This window comes from Euwallacea similis, chromosome 27 (genome assembly GCF_039881205.1).
Source record: "Euwallacea similis isolate ESF13 chromosome 27, ESF131.1, whole genome shotgun sequence".
In the NCBI taxonomy this organism is placed as follows: Eukaryota; Metazoa; Arthropoda; class Insecta; order Coleoptera; family Curculionidae; genus Euwallacea; species Euwallacea similis.
Window position 1 is genome coordinate 2,242,961 of NC_089635.1, and position 22,710 is coordinate 2,265,670.

The 22,710-nt window shown below is 34.0% G+C and overlaps 1 protein-coding gene across 4 annotated transcripts in view; it reads left to right on the forward strand.

Annotated features, from left to right (window-relative positions):
• Positions 1 to 21,673, forward strand: part of LOC136417210 (cytotoxic granule associated RNA binding protein TIA1) — a 113,360-nt gene extending 91,687 nt beyond the window's left edge. For 2 of the 4 annotated variants that reach the window (XM_066402786.1, XM_066402790.1), the window contains 8 exons: positions 14,859 to 14,946; positions 16,105 to 16,180; positions 16,263 to 16,365; positions 16,843 to 17,020; positions 17,076 to 17,205; positions 17,258 to 17,439; positions 17,491 to 17,635; positions 19,577 to 21,673. In XM_066402786.1, coding sequence (XP_066258883.1) covers positions 14,859 to 14,946; positions 16,105 to 16,180; positions 16,263 to 16,365; positions 16,843 to 17,020; positions 17,076 to 17,205; positions 17,258 to 17,439; positions 17,491 to 17,635; positions 19,577 to 19,618 — 944 coding nt within the window. In that variant the 3' untranslated portion in view covers positions 19,619 to 21,673. Of the gene's footprint in view, positions 1 to 287; positions 672 to 14,858; positions 14,947 to 16,104; positions 16,181 to 16,262; positions 16,366 to 16,842; positions 17,021 to 17,075; positions 17,206 to 17,257; positions 17,440 to 17,490; positions 17,636 to 19,149 lie in introns of those variants that run through there. The other 2 variants (XM_066402791.1, XM_066402789.1) reach the window with 2 other exon arrangements.
• Positions 21,674 to 22,710: the final 1,037 nt, after the last annotated feature.

Sequence of the window (22,710 nt, forward strand, 5' to 3'; positions counted from 1 at the left end):
AGTAAATAGGGAAATATAAAAAAGCTTCAAACCGATTTAGGAATGGAATTTTCTAATTGCAAGTTATTGAAGGATTCTCATTTATGGAAACTTAACGTGGAGAATTTAAAGGAAAAAAATTGGCCGGTCAGGACAAAGAAGTCAATAAGTAGATCAAATCGAGTTATCCCTTCGAAGGCCTAGTTTATGATTTATTTCGCTCCTGCAGCCTATTAAGGGAGATCCACAAACAGTGCGCGAAGAGCGCCGAAGCTGATGCCAGTTTGCCGCAGTTGGAATAACCCGCCGTTCGCACCAGCACTGCCACTATAACTGTTCCACCCCCACGTCCTTCTACCCCCTAACGAACGCGACATAACACAGACAACCCGCGTTATGCAGTCTTTGAGTTGCGGCCCGTGTGCCAGTGTGCCACATTGAACAACAACTTTTCCGCGTTTTCTCTCGCACAAGTTTTAGCGCGAATTTGGAATTATTTATTGTGCAAAGTTAGTTGATGAAAATGTTGACTATGTCCACTCTTATGATGCCTGCAACGGCGGTACCAGCCAGCATGTCTGCTCCTGGACTTTTGCCAGTGCCAAAGTTAGAAGCTATAAGAATTAACCATACTCCACCGAATTCCACCACTGCGGCCCTGACTCCGACAACACCATCTGCTACCAAGTCAGGTACCTTCTACCTAATTTTTTTTAATATCCTAATAACAGCCGGGAAGCAAAATGAAATTTTAAGAGCGTCCTGCAGCGCGAGAGTGAAGCTTGAGACCACTGCAGATGTTTTTAACAGCGAATATGAAACTTTCCCTAACGATACTCTTTTTGAAAACTAATTAAGGAGACTTAATAAAATAGAAACAGAGCGGAGCACAAGGCCTTCGGGGTCCGCAATGCGGCGAGCGCGTTAATTGACCATTCTTTTTGTTATTGAGACCACTAACGCCGCAATTAAACACCAAGGGTTCTTAACAATTTCTATAGCCACTCAGTAAAACATAATGACACCCCACTACAGCTGAAAGAAATATGATATAAATATCCATCCTCAATGTAACTTTAGACCCACGAATATTTCACTAGGTTGGGGTGGTGAGAGCACAGGGGAAGGGCAACAGGTTATGTAATTTACTATTTTAAGAGCTACTCTACGTTTGATAAATGTTGTTGTTGATTCTATTTATTCATCTACATACCCCGTACTTAACTAGTTTATGAAAATTGATCTCCATTAGTAAATTGCACGTAAAGTTCTTGTTTTAAGGAAGCAAAGTATGTTTATGAAGCGTAATTTTGAATCCCAACAGCCTATAACTTAAACTCATTCAGCATCGTAAAACTACTATGAGCTTGTTGATTATTTGTGTAAGAAAAGCTATTAATATCTTTTACTTTTCAGAGCACCTGTTACCCATGAAAAGGAATCATGGTTACCTTCCATGGTGCTTTTATTAGCTATGGTTAATTGTGTCTCAAACCGAATCGAATGTTTAAAAAAGCAGCATTTTTAAATCGTTTAAAGGAGTTAATTTTTTAATGGATACATTTCTACTTAAAAGCTTTGCTAAGAGATAAATATTAAACTTTGTTTGAGGCGCTAGTCCTAAAGAAATAGTAGATACTCGAACTTTAGTAGATTCCTTTCTCACCAGAGTTGGGCAAATAGCAACACACAATAATTTTGTGGCATTTTCATAATCAAAATCACGAGCAAATAACTCATCAAAATTACTATTGTAGCATATCTGAGTTTCAGTTGAATTTGTTTTAGCAGTTTCCATATATCCTTCCCTTGCCGAAATTAGTAATTCTTGTTGACTTCACAATCAAGTTTTGAATCTGCAAATGTAGGTAATGGAATTAAATTGACCAATTGTAAATGAGATCATTTCAAATCAAGGATCGGTGATATCAGTTGAAATATAATTTGCACTTAGCCGATCCTTTAATTTTCGATAGAGACTGGAGTAATAAAGGATCAAATGTAATTCGTTCTATTTTATCATGAAAACAGTTATCGTCCCAATGTAAGCATAGAGTAGGTCAAGTCAGCAGATTTGGGACAGTAAAAGAATTAGAAAGGAATTACCTTCCCTGTCCCAAATCTGCTAACCTATACCTACTCTTTTATTTTGTATTTATATAAATCTAATTTTTCGAGAAAGGAAAATTTTCTTCTTGCAATATGGAATCATTATATACGTATTAAATATCGATATTGATGTTAAAAATAGGGCACTTTGTTGCTATTTATTTAGTCAACAATTTGTATAAGGTTGTGCAGTTGAGATAGTCTTCTTAGTGGTAAAATCAGATTCAAAAATAGTTACCAAATTTTGTCTGGTTTACAAAAAATTGAAAGAATGTCAAAAAATTTCAAACAGATTTTTAAAATAAATCAAAAACTGGTTGGAATACTAAGTTTTATCAGTTTTTTGAGGCCAATGCAATGACGTTTATACATATTTTCTCCTATTCAATTTCTAAGATACTGATAATAGTTTGAGGGTCCATTGTTGAACGTACATTAATGCCCAAGAAAGGAAAGACGCTTTTAAGGATTCAAATGAGTTTCGTGCAGGATAGAAAGAAAGATAAAAGGCCTCGCAAATAAAATAAAATAAATCCAGGTTTGCAACATTTTTTTAAATTTAAATAAAACTCCTAAACGAATCTCTGGCCGCAATGCGGAAAACTTTTGAAAACTGTGTTTTTTCCAAAGCAACAAAAAACCCATGACTTTCACATTTACCATCATAGGGAAGCTGAAATTTTGAAAGTTTCGATCGCAGGATAGAAAAGCGAGAAAATTGTTTGGGGAATCAAATATAATAGATTTGCTTGACCCAGTTTCGCGCCTGTTAATCAACAAATGGAAGATTCTTAATATGCGCTTTATCTTTTTATCTGGAAAGCACTCAAATTCAAATGATTTATTACAAAAAACATGACTATAACGGGGTAGTTCTAAATTATTTCCCTTTGAGTTACCAACCTTGTTGGACACCTGTTGATATTAATTATTGTCGCTAACTCTATTATTTTAATTAAAGCTGGGGTGTAAGACAGAAATAATTGGGTCAATATGGATGAAGACATTATTGTTCAATAAAAATTGACCCAAATACGGAAAATTTCCATCACGTGAAACTGAGAATATACATTTCTTTGGCCGAATTATCATTTAGATTCCAAGGAGAAACAACCACGAGACCTATTTATGGTAAAAACAATGGACGAACTTCCTAATGACGATGCTTTGTCTATTGAATGCAAATCTATGGCACTTAACGACATAAAATGAACACCTGCGATGTTCGAATTTATGCATTAAAATTTTTGAGGAAGGAAATAAATGTGTTGAAGTCACGAGGCCTCCGGGGTTATTTATTACTAAAAAGGTTGGTCAATTAACGCGCGTACTCCGCATTGCGGACGCTGTAAAATCCTATACATAGGTGACATAAACTGTGTAAAGCTAAAAGCATTTGCTTAATTTTTAGGACCGTGGAATAACCCGCTTTTTAATCTGCTTCCTGGCTCTGCTGTGTATTACTGTTTTATTTTGGACGAAACGCAATTTTCTGGTACATCTCATTATTTCGAGTGCATACAAAATTGCCGCTGCCAATAGGAAAACATTTTGAAAGCTGGTCGACCGAAAAGCACCGTTTGCACGCAAAATGTATTAAACATCGTTTAAAAAAGCTCTTTGCCTATGGAATATAGCTGCATAGCAATGAACCTTCAAGAGCATTAATTATAACTCTCTTAAGTAGCAAGATAGTGGGAAGGAGTTTTTAAACTTTAAAACTATTCAGCACTGATCCTCGCCTTTTACTCTTTATATTTAGTTCACATAATTGATTTAACAAAAAGTCCGTCCAGTCTGCCCAAAAAGGGCAACCGTTGTATACAAGGGAATGACAATAAAGTCGAGGATTTTTTATTTCGGTTTTTATCTCCTTAAAATAGCAATTTGTCATAAAATGTTTCCCAAAATTCTCATGTTCTGTAAAAGGCTTCTTAAAGTAATCCCATGAACATTTCCAGACCTTCAATTACCTTCCGTCTGCTCGAGGGGCAAATAAGTTGAATAAAAAATACCTCACATTTACTCATGAAATGCCAGTTACCAATGCTTCGCATACTATAGCGCAATTTTAACACTGAAGCCTTGAAGCCTGAAGAGAAACACATTAAAACAAAAACTCAGTATGCAAAATTACCTCGTAAGGTGATGGCGTAAAGGGCAACTTTTGTAGATAGATGGTAACAGCAACATTAAGTAGGTGAATAGGGGTGAAAAAAAATCGCTTTGAAACTAAAAGGGCAAATGTGTTTAAGTTTGCTCGAACGTCAGTTAGGATTCATTAGAGACGTGATATAAGAATAAATCATATTTCATAGTAATAGTTCAAAATAGTTGAATTATTGATCTTACAAAAAATGAGATATATTTATTTTGTCTTGTAAATGAGTACGAGAACATACCTAAAAACTCTCCAGATAGTTTGAAAGTTGGAAAATGATTATCAGTGGAATGACACTATAATGAGAAGTGATTGCGGATGGGGGTTTTATAACATGTGATTAGGAAAATGACAAATTATTACATAAAAGTCAGATACTTCCCAATTTCGATAAGCAGAGGTAAACAGCTTACAAAAAAGGAAAATCATGTGATTTTAAGTCTTCAATAACCAAATATTCAAATCAAAATTCAAACGATATAAGAACTTTTTATAGTTTTGAAACTCAAAAAAACAAATCTAATTTCTGCAATGTATTTCCGAAATCTTAAGCCGACCGCTCAAAAATTTTAAATAAATTAAAATATAATAATAAATTTTAAATAATTAAAATATATAGTAAGCCCTTTTCGTTTGTTGACAGTCAAAACCTTGACATATACAAGATACGCTTTTTAAAAGAAAAAAAGAACATTTCAAACCAACAGTATTACATCATTTTGGTTACGTTAACTTTTATGATATTATCTAGGGAATGAGTTAATTGAATTAGGTTAATGAGATCTGAAAAGATCATATCAACAAAAACTTGTTTCATTGGTTTAATATTTAAAGCAAATTTGAACACGAGTTTTTCAATTCAAGTTTGAAGGAAGAAAGTGTGTTTCACCTGTAACAAAGCCATTTTAACTGCCTATGTGTATAATATAGTTATAAAGGAGGTCAACTTAGAGGCAAAATTTTCCTCAGAACTCAATATGCACACCAACATCATAATAGCAGAATATAGGATGTAGTCGTTATAAGGATGATAAAAAAATGGCTTGCCTTAGACTCACAGGCATCACTGCTGGTAAATAAAACATCGAAGCTGCGAAACATACTTCACAGCCGCCCCAAAATATCAGCTGCTATGCAAATAGAGTTATCTATCTAATATATTACTGTGTATAAATCATATTATTCATTCAGAAATACATAGTCCCAAAGGGAACCTCGGTCCTGCTGGATTTATTTTGAGCCTGTACTAAAATGCAAATATTAATAATCAACGGAAAGCTGTACCCATTAAGAACGACCATTCACTATAAATCACGGCAGTCATCGAAGGTAAAAAGTAGAAAATCAAGAAAGACGACTGACCTAGGTAAATACATTACGGTTTATTAAAGACATTATTGAACCGCTGTGGATTATAGCTTGTTGATTAATTGATCTTGGACAGTTCGAGTTCGGAGAAGGGTGTTGGATCCTTTAGTCGATTGCGAATTAATTTGATGAAGATTTATATTTACTTGTTTGAAACTAAGGAGTAATATAAAAACGAGAAAACAATCGGAAGTCGATTCTTTTAAGTTTTGCATGAAATATCGAAATGCTGACAGAAAGCGCACGTGCACATTCACTCCATTACATACCGACATGCTAAGCACGGGATTATTTATTCAAACATGCCGGCTAAAATGGCCTTTTTTAGTTCGAATTTCTATGAATCAAGTAAACTTCATTTCGTTCTTTCAAGAAAGCCAATTTCCCTTTTATACGAATTTCTCCGTTTAAACATATGAGCTTGCCGTATTGTATCGACTAATAAGGCAGAAGAGTATTTCAAATATTTATTACTGTAACTCTTTTGCTGCAATTTAAGCTCTGCTATTTCATTGACAACAACAAAAAAACAGTCACTATATATGAATAAGAAATTGCCCTTTCAAAAGTATCTATTATATATATTAATTAACAATTAAAGATATGCCCAGAAATACTATTGAGAGCTTTATGCATTTAAAAACTACCACTTAAATAGTGATTAAAATTACATAATAGGTATTTTTTGAACCCTAAATTTGCAGGGACACATATATATCACTTTCGTAATTTGTTGTTTGTCAAGTGCTACTATTTTTAACTTGTAATAAAAAAATTCTCGGGACAGAATTATTCTAAATGATACATTATTAGTATTTACTTAATACATACCTGGAATTGATATTTATCAAGTTATTCAATATTACAAGTATTTCTTTGTCCATAATTTCGAGGAATTTTCAATTTCTTATTTGAAGTTTTTCATAAATTTCCGATAGCTCCACAAAGTGATCCTACCAAACTTCACGAACATATTCTTTCGTCCACAAATATTAGGATTTGGCCAAATTTATGTTATCCAAAAGATGACAGGTTTCGATATGCGGTGTGTCAAAGATTGATTTTTTCTTCTAATTTTGCCTAGAACTCTGACAGTTTTTGAAATATTTAAATCAGATTTTGACAATAGAACACATTTCACATTAGAAGGAATAGTCTGAAGCAAAGCCTTGGCGACCGTTTAGAGTATTATCGTCCAGAGCTGATTGTCTTTCATTTTCCATTTTCGCATTAGTTTACGTTACGTATAAGTACAAAGTCCAAGGAAGATATTGTTTACGAGATATTTAAGCAATATGGTATTCAGAATTGGGCAAATATTTTCAACAGTGAATACACAAGTTCGGATACGAATTTTGCAAGTTGAAGATAACTGAAGACTAGAATCCTAGACTTTATTCACGGTTTAAAAGGTACTGGATAGGCCCTTATTAGCCCCTGCGCCCTCTTTGCAAACACTTATTTGCTATACAGAGTGGCTTTTGACACCAATTCCTTTCTGATAAATAAAGGATGTTATATCTAAAAATTGCATAGTTAAAGTAGCATTTGCTCTAACTTTGAAACAAATACCGACCTTATGAATTCTAGTCGCTGTCAAGAAAATATTGAGAACCCTTTTTATGCTTTGCATCCTTTTGTATTTTTAGATGCAACATCTACCTCTAGAATTATCTGTGTATTTTCCAACATCTACGTAACCAAAAAATTTTCTCTGAAAATACCCCGCCTTTTTTAATGCCTAATGGACATTAAATATTTATAACACGAAATAAAAGGATTCCCCCTCGTTGCTATTTGGACTTAAGCAACATCTGAGGAAGAGAAAAAATTATAAGCAATAGTAAAAAATTGGTTAATGCACATTGATAAAAGAACGTTCCTTTTAATACGAACTCCAAATATTAAAAAAGTCTTTATAAAGCATGGTTTTTTTTGCAGAAAATTTGTTGTTGAGTGCAAATTTTATCAGTATAAAATTTGGTATAAAGTGAGAAAGAAATTACGCTCCTTCAAAGAGACTCGACAAAGGGCTGACGTTGCCTTCTACAATGAACATCAAAAATTTAAACGGTGTTCGATTTTTCGCCCCTAAAAACCTAACTGTACTAAATTTTGCTCAAATACAGTCACTACAAAAGAAGTAATTTCAAAAAAAATTGAAAAGCCATAAAAAAAATTAACTAAATACAATACATATGTTATGTCAAAGCATCATATTGCAATTTCAGAGATCAGGGGAAGTCTTGTACAGATCATTTAGGGATAGCTTATACATGAATGGAACAATTGCAGTTTCATTTGAGTTTTAATAACAAAACTTTAGGGTAATTTTTCAATTTTGTCCCTTAGCGTCTTTAGGCATGATTAATTTATCCGCGCTTTAAAACAACTTCCAAAATTGGGATCTAATTTATTAATGCGTTCCGGGTTCAGCAAAATCTCACCGGATATTGTTCTAGTTTAATGAATTGCAAAGGCTGGTATGCTTGCCGGTTATAAGCCATAATACCTATGTTTGTCCCTCGGGGAATTGCATAACTAATGCTTTTTATAAATGTAAATTGCCAGTTTAAACGCTTGTGAATTCCTTGTTGCCGCTCCGGCAGATTTAAAAGTTGCCAGCGCAATTCCGAATTCTGACCACAATGGTTATTTTTATAGTAGGATTGCTAATTATCGTTCAAAAGGGACGTTAGCATCACGCTAATAATCAAAGCATTAATCCCGATTATCTCGAAGTAGGTTAGGCTTCCCACCTACGCATTACATGTAATTCTTTAAAACGAAGCTAAATATAGATGGTTTTCCCTTAGGCTGTACCTAATTTTTTATTTGGGAGCTATTAGATTACAATTTTTTGAAAACCTTTCATAAATAAATATGATCAGCTTCGTCATCCGGGTTTATTCATTTTTTATCGTTTAACTCGTTTAAGCTTACCACAATTATTAAGCGATCGTTCTTGTCTATCATTCATAAGACGACGACTGCAGAAAAGTTGTTAAAATTGAATTTCCTTTCAACAACCGCTCGATGTGTTACCAGAATATTTGTCAACTTTAAAAACGACTCTATTATTTACGAGAGTTCTACATTAAACCGTAAAAATAGCATAAGGAAATAAAACAAACAATGCAGTTTACAAGAGCTAATGGTTAAAGTAAACTTCAGATCTGTAAACTTTAAGTGATATAGAAGGCTTAAAGGCGTATAAGCTGAAAAGTTTCGGAATGTATGATGATTTATTTGACTAGTTTTGAAATTATTTAAATGGAAGAAAACAAGCTTATAAACGTGGTGATATCGAATTACATGGAAAAGAAATTAAGGCTACCATCCTTGGAACTCATGTGCAGAGCTCAATTCAATTTTTTAATTTAGATCTACGATGTTTGTATAAACATTAGAAATTATTTTCCCGTTGCAAAACAACCAATTACGTATTAAGAGGAACTCAATCAATTTTCCAGTTAAATATTAACGTTATAAAGTATGTATAAATATGCGGTCAAAATGGCAAAACCGAATTAGGCTATAAATTATATTATGTTACGTATGTATATCATATTATATACCATGTCAGCTGTTTTATTAATTAATATCGTCAGTTTCTGCAAACATTTCGCTCTAATTTAAAGTTATCTAGGGATTTTCTCTGTGCTTGCAGTAACGAGCTTTGACGTTCCATCGATGCCTATTGGGGCAAGTTGATAAAAGCAAAGTTGAACTCTTCTTATTGTTACAGAGTTAATTACCATAATTGCATAATACATGAACATACAGTACAGTTCTCTTCTTAACCATCTTTAGAGGTAATTCTATTCCTATTGTCTCAAGCAATCTAAATATTTACTCTAAAACTAGATCTGTTTATCCTTGCACATCTTCTAAGCCAATTTTAAAAAGACATCTCCGGGTATTTGCCTTTTAAAGTATTCCAGTTGCATGCCTTTTCTAAATGAGTTAGCGTTTCCCAAAACTAAAGGAAATTCAATTAAAATAACTCCCGCTCCAATTGCCTAAATACAGAAGCTTATAACATCCGCAATGCAGAGAACGCGTTAATTGACCAATCTTTCTCACCTAATTAATACAGGACGAGCTGTGAGTTTAATATATTGTTTTGTTTTAATGGACAAAATCTGGGCGACCCTAGTTTCGGAGGCTTATTGCGACGAAATAATAGTTTAGTCATGGGGTTTGCGGCGTACTTTGGTACTCTTGCTAAGCTGGTCTAGTTTCACTTCGATTAACATAATGACAGGCAATTTAATATTAAACGCTACCTATTGCTGTTAACTAGATCATTCAGATATCAAAGAGAACGTAATATTACTAACAGGGAATCCATCGTAATGCTTGGGTCTCTGATGCTCATATACATATAATGTGTTATAACATATCATGGGTATTCTTTGAATATAATAAAACTCCCTCCAATGGAGACCTTCAAAAAGCGCAGAAATTTGATATTCAATTTGTCCCAAAATTTCATCGTTTTTGCTTTAAATGTGGAGTACTGTATGTATATTATGATATCTGAATATGAATGGATTATTTGGAGATTCTTACGACTTTGAGCTTATTCTTTCTCGAAGTATGACGAAAAGGACCAAAGACATGTTTTCTTTCCAGAATATCGTGTGATCTGGCAAATATTTTAAGAAATGGGTTGTGAATTTCCCAAACATTCTCATAATTTCGAATTTATTCTCTATAGATATGCGATTCTAAAGAGATATTCACTTCGATTTCCAGAAGCCTTTCGTACCGCTAAGGGATATTTAATGTTGCGTGAAAGAGGTAATTTCGATACCAATATACGATTTTCTATATGGAAAACGCGAAACACTCTGAAAAGTCTTTTTCTCAGTCGCTTAGGAAAACTGAGGTTTTTTGGCACAAATCACATCATTATTTCAAAAGTTTGAATTTTAAAAGAATATGAATGACTCATTATTTAAATCATTTCAATAATTCAAATAATCCCACAAAAATTATCCAAGGAGTTAATTGCTTCTTTGTCAGAAACATACGTGAACATAAAGTAGAGATACCTAACTGGAAGGATCATCTTCAATAATATAAATATTTTTTATTCTTACATTCTGACCGATACCAATTTGCAGCAACTCGGTCTCCTAGAATTAACAGAAAAATGCTTAACTCTCATGATTAAAGGCTTTCGAGACAAAATCTATCTTGACATGTTGTGTTTGGTCGAATAGAGCCTTTCAAAGACCGGTTTCTGACTGGAAACTAGTTTTCCGGGTGCTAAAGTCGTCTCACACTAATTGTTTCAAGTCAAGCCTCATCTGATAATGAAATATTTTTCGTTTCTCTTTATTCTTGTAATTCATCACCTTTTTTACTCATGATTGATCATAGATACTGAAAACATCAACCTAACCAACTCAAGTGAAAATATGATAATATTGCAAGTAGAAAATTATATTGAAGACTGCCTTTCAAAATGTTTCCTATGACCTTTCAAGTGCAGACATTTCTGCAAATTACCTATGGTTTCAACTCTTGAAGCCTAAATATTATATGTCGCTTTTGGCTAATGCTGGCTTTTATGTCCCGGAATTGCCAGTCTGCTCCAACCGTAGATATACATAAACAAAACGTGTAAACATAATAATTCAGTACTTTTGAATCTCTATTAATTGACTGAACGAACATGTTGGAAAACTCTCGCCTTTTATCGCTCGATTTGTTCTGACGATTTTTCCCTTCGTTCATTAACTACTTGAAGTTTCGAAATCCACATGGGGACTTGACAACTACTCTAATACATTAAATTGTCACCTGCGGGTTGAAACTTGAGATGGTATGCATTTAATAATGTTAGCTGAAGAAGGTAATTTTACTGATTTATACGTGAGGAGGATGTTAAATAGTTTCTTATGTATGGAGCTAAGCCGAGGGCAATTTATTTTCGTAGAATTGCCCCTATTTGTATTCCTTGTATTTCCAACATGGTAATGTTCATTTTACATCTCGTGGCCCATTTTTTGACATACTATTGCCATTGTTAAATTGATTATTTTTGACAAACAATGACGAATTTAGTCATTATATAAATGACTTTCTTGCGACGTTCTTTTCACCATTTTGTTAAGTGAGTTACAGTCCCTTTGTTCGTATTCTTACCTAATGATTTATGAGCACCTGATGAAATAATTGCTAACGAGATTTGCGGTCGGTCGGCAGGCGGCTCAGAAATTGCTAATTTTATAATGTCGAATTTTCCTCCGACGATATATAAGGGCAAAATCCCGAAGATAATGAAGACGAAAGGAATAATAATTTATGTGTTCTCAGATATTAAAGGTTGAAAGGGTGCGTCAATTCGGGCACTCTACCTTGTTCCACCAGGGTCCCTTGATACACCAGTAAACTCAAACAAACCGTAAATATCCATATAGTGTCTTGAAAGGTGTATGGAATGGTTTAAGGTACTTTTGGGGCCCTGCTATGAGCAGTATAAAGATGTTATTCAATGTCTGGCAATTAAAGAATTTTATTTGACTCGAGTCTGAAAGTTAAACCACTTTACCTTGTTAAGTGCTAAGAATTATACAAAGTTCACGTTGTCTCAGTTTCTGTCCATTTACGCTTTTGAGCAGAAAATGCAATTAAAAAATACTGAAAGTTTGTTTATTAAAACTTTAACGAATTTATAGCACAGTAAATTTTTGGGGTAATATTTTGCGAAATAAAGTTTTACTTAATGCGAAGTTTAACGATTTAGGAAAGTTGTTTTATAAAATGGCTGTTATGCAGTACCCAGGGAAATATATCATAGCCTTTAAAAACCGTTAACGGATATTAATAATTGCCTGATGTTCCAGGTAAAAGTATATAAATATTTGCCCCAATTTAATCGAAACTTCTGAATTACGTATTCCTCCTAAAATTCGGCCAATATAAATATGAATATACCTTCATAAAAATTATCGGTTGATTCTGCGTTGGAGCGTTGGCAGAAATATGGGAGCACTGGGGCCTTAAATAACGCTTTACCTCGAGCTGAAATTAGATTTTTATCGGGCCGAAATTATCAATTACGTAGGATTTTCTCCGGCAAAATGTTACAATATCAACAATATCAAGTAAAGTGACAAAATTCTAACACAAGTATTTCAGCAAAACGGTTTAGCACTTTAAAATGTTATTCGACCATCAGCCCAAAAAAAAAATTAAGGCTATACACCATATTGAGAGACTTAATGTATAAATTAAATTGGACTTGTGACGAGTGGTATTTTCAGTGTTATACGTAGGACGTCGATAGGACACCGAAAATTTATGGCCGAGAAAAACTTCATTTTCAAGCTAACACATTAAAAAAATTATTTATTATTTAAACATACTTCGAATGTTCATAAATCCTAGAACTTATGTGGATATTGGAATACATATAATCGTAAAACATTAAATTGATATCTGGTGTACTATTATTGTGACGAGGGATTAAAGCTCCAAAACATATTATCATCACTCATTTTGTGGTTAATTTGACCAAAATTGATGTGTTGAAAATTATTTTGTTACACGGAAACCGTGTTTTTATCTAATAAAAAAATATGCACTCTAAATTATCGATTGTTTTGAAACGCTTTTAGTACAATGTTTTGTGACCTAGAAATGTTAATCGCAGGCTCACATATTTAGTTCTACAGATTTTCATGATATCAAAAGATAAAATTTACGAGAAACTACTACCTCAATAGATTCCTTTAAGAAATTTTACTTCTTTTCATTATCAGCATGGAATTTTGATATTTTGGAGAGTGTTGCTTCCTTAACTAATAACTCCCTGAATGTACATAAATCCTGGAACTTATATGGGAAATGCAATAATCTGCTTTTACGAGGAGTTCAGATATTGTCAAATGGTAAAGTAAAGTCTGTTCTACTTTTACATCAATATTAGTTAGTAATTTTGCAACATTTGTGTACGTAAAAATCTTCGATCACGTTTTTGAAATATCTTATTACAACATTTTTGTGTTATTTTATATATTCAACAATTTTTGAACATGGAAATCGATTTTCTACATAAATTCAGTTCTTTTCTAAAGAAAAATACGAATACTTAAACCATCTTCATTTGAATATTTTGTGATTTCGAAATTAATTTTCAATCTTTGGTGCAAGAAGCCAATACCTCAAATTAATATCGAACAAAGAAACTAATCTATTATTTCGAAATTAGCATCGATCGCAAGGAAGCTTTTATTCCTTGCAAAATTCATTTCAAATGTGCATAAATCGGAACTCACTAATAAAGTGAAATCTGCTCGTCTATTACATCGATTGAGGAGCGGAATTCTCAAACATTTTCTACTATCACTAATTTTAATTCGTCTATATCCAAATGGTGTAGCAAATCTGCTTTCAACATCTTGCCACTGGAGTATAACGAACATTTCTTGAAACTCCAAGTTCCAGAAACTTCATATTGATAATACCTAGCCGAATGGCTTTCGATTTAAAGTTTGTAAATAAATAAGCAGGCAAGGGCCATAACGCAATAAAGCCAATCCTGGCATACACCAGGCCAAGTCCCTTCTGAATTTTAGTTCCGCTCTAGTGCCGCTTGCAGACGAAGAAAGGAAATACTTTCACACAAAGCCCCACGCGTAGAAAAGGTTATAAATTTTCATTTTATAAAAGTCTTGCGGTGGCGGGACGACATCTATTGGTCCGGTTTGGCATCGGCAATACTTGAGTGTAGTGCTCCTTTTATCAAGGGGGCGATTTTCAGTCGAACAGTCCACTATCCCCTTCCAGAGGGCGCTCGCAACGAGACAATATTTTAATTTGATGGACTCCAAAAAATGCGCCATCCAGTCTAATGAAAGGAAATGAAGTTTCGTTATGCACGACATTTTGAATGTCGCCCTTTGTTGTGGGAGCTTTAGGTATTCACACAAAGCTTTGAGGTTCGTCACGGTATTCCGCGAAAATTATTTGGAAAAAGCATTTCCTAGATTATTTATTTCGCAATGTAGGGCGGCTTTGTACATAATGTAGCAGCTTACGACCTCGTTTGCAAACGAGGGGTAAAACCATTCCACATCAACCTTATTATATTTACATATTCAATTTCTATGAAGCTAATTTGGCACCAGTGCGATTAGGAATGAGAGTTTTCAATTCATCGATAATGTGTCTTATAAATTGGAGCTAATATAAGTATTAAAAAAATGTTTTTATCCCCTTTCAGAACATCATCACATCTTCGTCGGCGACCTTAGCCCGGAAATAGAAACTCAAACTCTCCGAGATGCATTCGCAGCATTCGGAGAAATTTCGTAAGTATTCTCTCTCTATAGGGGAAAACTAAACATTTCGTCCTGGAAATGCCCCATCGATGCCTAATTTCTATTTAACGCCATGCGTGACTCATGAAAGTAAAAAAATTCCAGTGTTAACATTTCCAATATCAAAACGCAAACTAAAGGTTTGGACAATTAGGGTGGTGACTGCCAATTAGCTCTTTTGGTTATGGGGTTGGTTTCCAGCCTTATAGGTCTTGACACGCTAGCCATTACTTGACAAATATGCCTGTTTGTTTTGCTTATGGCCGGGAAGTAGTAGTTTTTATTTTAGGGGAAAGTAGGCCAGATAGCCGGGGAATTTTATGGTCAGTAGATGGATATAGGAAGTGATTAAATGTAATTTTAATTATGCAATATATAAAAAAGGAATACAACATTTTATATTGTCGAAGAATGAAGGGAAATGAAAAGGAAATGTTGATCTGGATAACACAGTCCTGTTTCAAAAACAGCCAACTTCGGGGTAATACGTTAAGAAGTAAATTTACGAGTCCTTTTATGTTGCCTTTAAATGTTTTTTAACAAATTCACCAATTTTTAAGCTTTCAGTAAGCTATAAAGATTTACAAGAGAGTAATAGGGTTTTTTGGAGGTAGTTAGGCCGATCTGTCAGTTATTCGTAAATAAGTCTGAGGACAATTTTTCCTTTAGATTGGTCTTATTGCCATTCCTATGAAATATTTGAAATGAAATTTATTGATATACAGAGTTCAGCATTATGGTAATTAGAATTAATTTAGTTCTGCTGATTTGGTTTTCAGCAACAACATAAAATAGGACTGTTACTGTTCCTAAAAAATTGTTTAAAACTCGTTTTCTAACCCTGCAAAAATGCAGAAGTACGACAAGGAGCTTTCCATTCTTTGTCATGTGCCCTATTAAATTAAACCATTTCTCTTCATCCGCTTACACTGCAACCACTCCTAACATTTTCTGGATTGACTTTCTATCAATATAATTTTGTTTAATGTATTGAACTTTTTTCAGTATTCTGAGATATGTGTTAACAACACTTCTATGAATATTGATTTCCCATTTTTAACAAAAAAAAAGCGCAAATGATATCTGAAGCTCAATTTATTTTTATTTAGTGCTTCCAAGTCTAACAAAAATCAACAATTACTTTTTCAGGGATTGCCGCGTTGTGCGAGATCCGCAAACTTTGAAGTCGAAGGGATATGGATTCGTATCATTTATTAAAAAAGGGGTAAGCATGCTAAGTACTACTATAATCATGTACTATTTAAAACCACGAATGCTTTGGCGCGCTAAAGAGAAACTGTTTCCAGGAGGCGGAAAGTGCCATCGCAGCAATGAACGGACAATGGCTGGGCAACCGAAGCATTCGGACCAACTGGGCTACTCGGAAACCTCCAACTGCCAAAAATGAAGGTAAAGCTACGCGAACTTTTGTTAAGCTTGGCATTTCGACTAAAAAATTGGTTGCTTCGATATTCCTCGGGCGAGTATCAGCAGCTGCAGCAGTAGTAGCAACACAACTCAATTAGAGTTTGGGACCTTTCTGTATAACCTTTCCTAGCTAGAAAATTTATAGCGGTCTGTAAACACAGTGCTAGCGAATGTTCTATGGTCCGAGGAATTACCCTTAGGATTCTTGATGTAGGTAATGTTACAAAATTCATGCCCCCTAGGAATTTTCCACTAGAAACTTTTACGCAATTTCCCTGGAATAATGCCGAGGCACAGTGGTCCACAAAGCTCGGGTCCGAAGCAATTTCTAAAATTTATTATCTCTCCAGAAGCGAGGAATAGATTGAGGGTTTGGGGATGTATATACATTCTTCATTGCGGACACCGAATATCGATTTGATATAACTTCTTGACTTTGAAGTATTTCTCGGCTTACAGCATCAAAACCACTTACATTCGACGAGGTATACAATCAAAGTAGTCCAACAAATTGCACGGTCTACTGCGGAGGAATCACCAATGGTTTGACCGAAGAACTGATGCAGAAGACCTTCGCACCTTTTGGGACCATTCAAGAAATTAGGGTTTTTAAAGAGAAGGGATATGCTTTTGTTAGGTACGTTCCCACTACTTCTAGCACCCATGAAATTACTGTTTAATTCATCCAATAGGTTTTCTACTAAAGAATCCGCCACACATGCCATTGTCGCAGTTCACAATACTGATATCATCGGCCAAGTAGTCAAGTGTTCATGGGGCAAAGAATCTGGAGACCCTAATAACGCTCCAACAGCCAATCAAGTAAGGTCAAACGTGCAGTTGCAGTACTAAATTAACTCATTGCTTTCCTTAGACAATATCTGGAACAAGCTTTCCTTATGGAACTTACGGACAACAACTGGGTTACTGGTACCCTCAAAGTTATACTGCAGCAAGCACTTCTCAACTGCCTGCGGGACAGTTCATCGGAGGTATGCAAGGTTACGCCTACGGGCCTATTGGAGGATACCAATCTCCTTCTTATGCAGCCATGGGGTATGCTAATTTTTAATTAACCAGATCTGGTAGTCACGAATTAAATTCTAGTATGGGGTTACAAGTACCTACGGCAGCAACATCATGGCAGAGCATTCCTGCTCCTTCGCAGATACCCACAACTCCTCAGCAAATGGCTACTCCAACTACAACTTTGCAGCAGCCAGGGATAGTATTTCCAATACAACAATACCAAGTAGGCAATAATTAGAGTATTAGAGTATTGTTTGCTGTGGATTGAGTTCCTAGATTGACGTGAAAGCAGCTTGAGTATATGGTATTCCTTATGATTTGAATTATTTTAAGTGCTAGATTGTAGAATAAAGAAAATTATTATTAGCAGTCGTGTAGGTAATTGTCATGAAGGAGGAAATGTGGTTGAAGTTGTATTGTAATTGAGAGTAAATTCCTGGGCAAATTTAGGACGAGTACTCACGGATGAAGATCAAAGATGCTATCGGGATCAGTGATAAATATTTGAAGACTTTGACGTTTTTTAATTGATTAGAGCCCTAATACATGTTGAACTTCCTTGAGACCGTTAAATCAACTTGCGGGTTTATCGTAGTTAATGCAAATGCAAACAATAGTGGCAGCGAAACACAGCTTGCTCTATAATACAATAACTCTATGAGGGATGTCATCGAAAATCTAGTTTTCAATTTATAATGGCCAGTAACTGTACTATTAGGCACCATAAAATCGTGAGTATCTAGAAAACGATGATTTCTACGTGTCTTCAACAAGATAACATTTATGTAAAAATGCCGAGATAGGGCAATTTTGACACTGAAACTACACCTAAAGTTTAAAAATGTTTATGAAATGAAGCTCAAAATGATTTACTTTTGATTTCTAGCGCACACTCATTATTCTATATTAAAACCAATCACAAACATCGATATCACGAAAAAGTTTCACAAAATGAATATAAGAAAAATATAAAAACTATAAAAATTTCAAATCGAAATATATAAATGGGTAACTGAGTAAACCAGTCAGCACCAGTGCAGATTTAATAAAGCTACTCACTTTGAAATTCATGCATGCAGAGGGAATATGTAATTTACAGTTTTATGAATGGGCTAGTAGAAGTAGACCATTTGCTATAAGTTTGGTCAAATGAAAATTGGTCTAGCCCGAATTCACTTAAAAAATCGTTTTTTCTCGAAAACGCTTAGTGCTATGTTTTCAGCAACAGGCGCTTCTTTTACGTAAAAAATATCCAAGAATTCTTTTACGATCACCCATTATCACTTTACCTAACTGTATAATGCGGTAATAAAAGAAACAAACCAATGGGTTTCAATGGGGATTGTAGTTAAACTCTAACGAAACTAAAGACTATGATGGATATGGGAACAGAGCTTTTAATAACTGAACTAACTTGCACTCATCACTTTTTGATGATCTAATTGTTCTACTTTTATGCTAAAACTCCTGTATCACGTATTGGATAAATTGATAAATAAAAATTGAAATAAGGAATATCTGTATTCAACTGGTTATAGTGAATTCCGTAGTAGTGGCTGTTGCATGTAACTGGCTTATCGCTTAGAATGAATGATGTTAACTTAAACATTCCAAACTATAAGTGTTGTGATCTTACGAAGCACGATACATTAACTTACTCCTGTAGAATGCTTGTGTATATTTTTATAACATGAAAGATTGCCAGAAGTTGCTTAAATATGTTTTCTTCTATTTCAGGCCCAATGATTCTTAACATGAAAATTTCAGTAATTTAAGTTTCATTTAAGCAGTTGTGCCAAATTGTTGTCACTTTTTTATTGTTGAATGGTTGTGGGGTGTAAAGGTCACTAAATACAACTACATAAAAATAATTTAAGCAACAAGTGCTCGCTATTTACCAAGCAGTCCAGGAGAATTATTTCGAACTAAAGGCCTAGATTTAATAGTATGAGAGTCGGAAGAGTGTGTGTTGTCAAATGTATTAGGTTTTGCTGAACAACTGCTTATAAACGATTTTTCAAATTTCAATGATAATTTATAAATTTCAGTTGAGATGCAAAATTTACATATGTGCATACCTAGTTTGCCACTTGCTTTGACAAATTAGTCTTACATACACACTCACAAAATTTGTCATAGTGGTTGAAATAGATTTTTTTGGCAGTTGACAGAGGATACCGAGTGGTTGACACCTCTCCTGGTATGAATTTGTCTAACGCAACATTAGGGAAAAAGATCGATGAGGAATATCGATTGAAAGTTGTACTTGAGTTACCTTTAGCCCTGAATTTTTCTACATTCCCCATTCCTATGATAAGGATGAAATTGACATTATGCCCCGAAGAGAAGGGTATTATCATAGTTCGAAGGCTATTCTTGTAACCAACTAAAAGTGATAATTTAGGGTTGATTTTGAGATGTACAAACACAATTAGTGTAAATGTGACGTAGATAGGATAAATAAATATTTATATATATATATATATAATAAAAATATATTTATATGTATATCTCGGCGCAATAGTGAGCTGTAAGTCGCAGCAGGCTATTTCGACTTGGTTTATGTACGTAGGTTAAGGCAAAAGAATCAATGTACAGATATTAATGAAATGTAAATAAAACCAAATATCGGACGCAAGTACCCAAAGCTACTATAAAATAGGTTTTGTAAGTGTGAGTTATAAATGGAGCTTTGAAAAAAAAATCGAAAAATAAGTGATAAAAACATAAATCTAACGTGATACTCTAGAAATTTTATATACTTATTTCAACAGAGGGCAAATTTTGATACCAAATATAGAAATACGACCCGAAAATTAGAATTACCATTACATAGGTATTTTTAGAGAAATATTGTGACAAATTACAATTGAATACATGGTTAATACTTAGAAGGGAAAAGGAATGGCCTATAATTGGGGAGAAAGGCTACATTGGAGGAAGAGGTTACTATCATTTTCCTTATATATTATGTCGGCATTGTAATGCTGCCGATGCATACCTACAACCGTTGTAAATTATGGCATACATATTATTAGAGTAGTAAAAACCATATCTAGGGATATAATCACACACTTAGGAATAATTAAAAATTAGCAAATATATCATTTAAAGTGGGTTGTACATGAGCTATAAATATTGAAGTTGGGATCAAACATTAGAAAATCCTTTCCTTTCTAATTACCTGGCAACTAATCAAATAGTCATGTGATTCTAATCTATCCTTTACCAATAGAAAAAGTATACGAGGACGTCATATCAAAATATTTTCTATTATCCTCCACATCAGCTCAAATTATGTCTGAAATTATGTTGTAATGCCTATAAACGCAAATAGAAATATTATATAATGCAGGTAAATAGCTTTAGAGGATTTAGGACAAGTTCACGCAAAATCCATGTATTCAATTCTAGTTTAGGGTTCGTCGGCAAGGGGAAATAGTGCAATATTTTGAAGTTGTTGGGTTTCTTTGGCAATTGAAAATAAATATGGGAATTCCGCTAAATTACCGGTCACATAACGACATAATATTATATCTTCAAGTCCGTACCAACCATTTACTGAGTAGCACAAAAATTATGGGGCAGGTGATAAGAAGGAATACCTTGTATATAATAATGTTGTTATCTTTGGAAGTTTGCTGGAAGGGATCTAAATGTTAATTTTGAAACATTCAGTTTACAAGCAGACATTTCAGCAAACTTCTTCAATGATAAAGTTGTAATCAAATGGCTTGGCATTGTTGGCTTCGGAGTATAATTTTACGTAATAATTTGGTTGACCCTTTTGAATGGTTATAATTAATAGCTTCTGACTAATTAATTAAGTTGACCGTTAATATAAATGTCAAGTCACTTGATATGTTAACCATTTAGTTAAATTAAATTAATATTGTCCCATTTCACGTCAATTGCCCTATATCTGAGTTATTATTGACATGTCTGTTTTTCTCGATGTTTGTAACCAAATGTCAATTGCACCATATATGTCCGTTGTACTAAACAGGAAACATCAAGAAAACCCTCCTTGACGTTCCATACAGGTAAGTAAGTAATCACGGAACGATTTTTTCGGTGAAATGATGATAACAACTGAGATATAGCGGTGCATCTATTACAAAATGGGATATATATAAGTTAGCTCTTGAAGAAAAATGTATTTGCACGCTTACCCAAATAGCACGATTATACATATATGACGACTGTATAAATGTTAATTGTAAAAGGATCACTAAAATTAAAATAAAATATACCACAACCAGTATTGCGTATTTTTTGAAACGCAATAATAAATTAAATCAATTGCCTTATATCACGAAAATCATAACGGATATTGGAAAACAAGAGGACAATATGGGAAACAAGTGAACAAGATCTGTTTTTAATTGATTTCTTCAATATAGTCAATCGATATCAGGTGAAGCTTCCGCTATTGTGGCTGTTCTCCATTTGAAGATGGCGTTAGCTCTAAACTCGATAATTTAGTTTAGAACTTCGTTCAGAGATTCCTATAACAAAATATAATCTGACGCTTATGTGCCAATTTAGAACTAATCACAAAGGAAACTAGAATTAATTATACTAAAAGACGGTGTATATTCAGGTTCAGTACAATTTAATTAGAGGAAATGGAACTTGAAACTTAGCAGCCCGAATTTAACGGATTTTATTGCCCTTTGGGACCGACCAATTGAATATTGGACACTGGCGACTTGTATGTTGTACGCTGTTCGTGACCTAGCCCTAATGTGTAGTGCCGAGCACTCAGGTGGCAGAAATCCAGGTGTCGTCGTGGACTTCACCTGGATATAAGAATTTTTAAGCATTTATTCTAAATGCGTCTAAATTTCAGTGAACAATTTTCAATATGCAAAAATTGCCAGTTTTAATATCTTAATCCATCACAATTTAGCTTTCGACGAAATCTTTTTTATATTTAAATAACTTCAGATAGTTTAACTTTCACTTATGCGTTTTTAAAAGCGCCAACTTACATAACGAGCACGTTTTACATAAGGACTCCTGTGAGGTAAACGGTAGTTTAAATGGAAACTTTCTTATATGGGTTATAAAAATTCAAACCCTAACGACCCTTCCGAGGACCACTTTGACATTCTTGACATTATAAATGGCAGTATCTTTCCTTATATTTAAATAATTACTCCCGAAGGCACAATATAACAATATAATTTTGACATCCGGAAAATTAATTTATTTTGGGACGGTTTAAGTAGTCCATATTTGGAAGAAATAGCAGCAGTTTGAAATTTTTTAGGAGCTGTTTTCCGCTTTAATGCA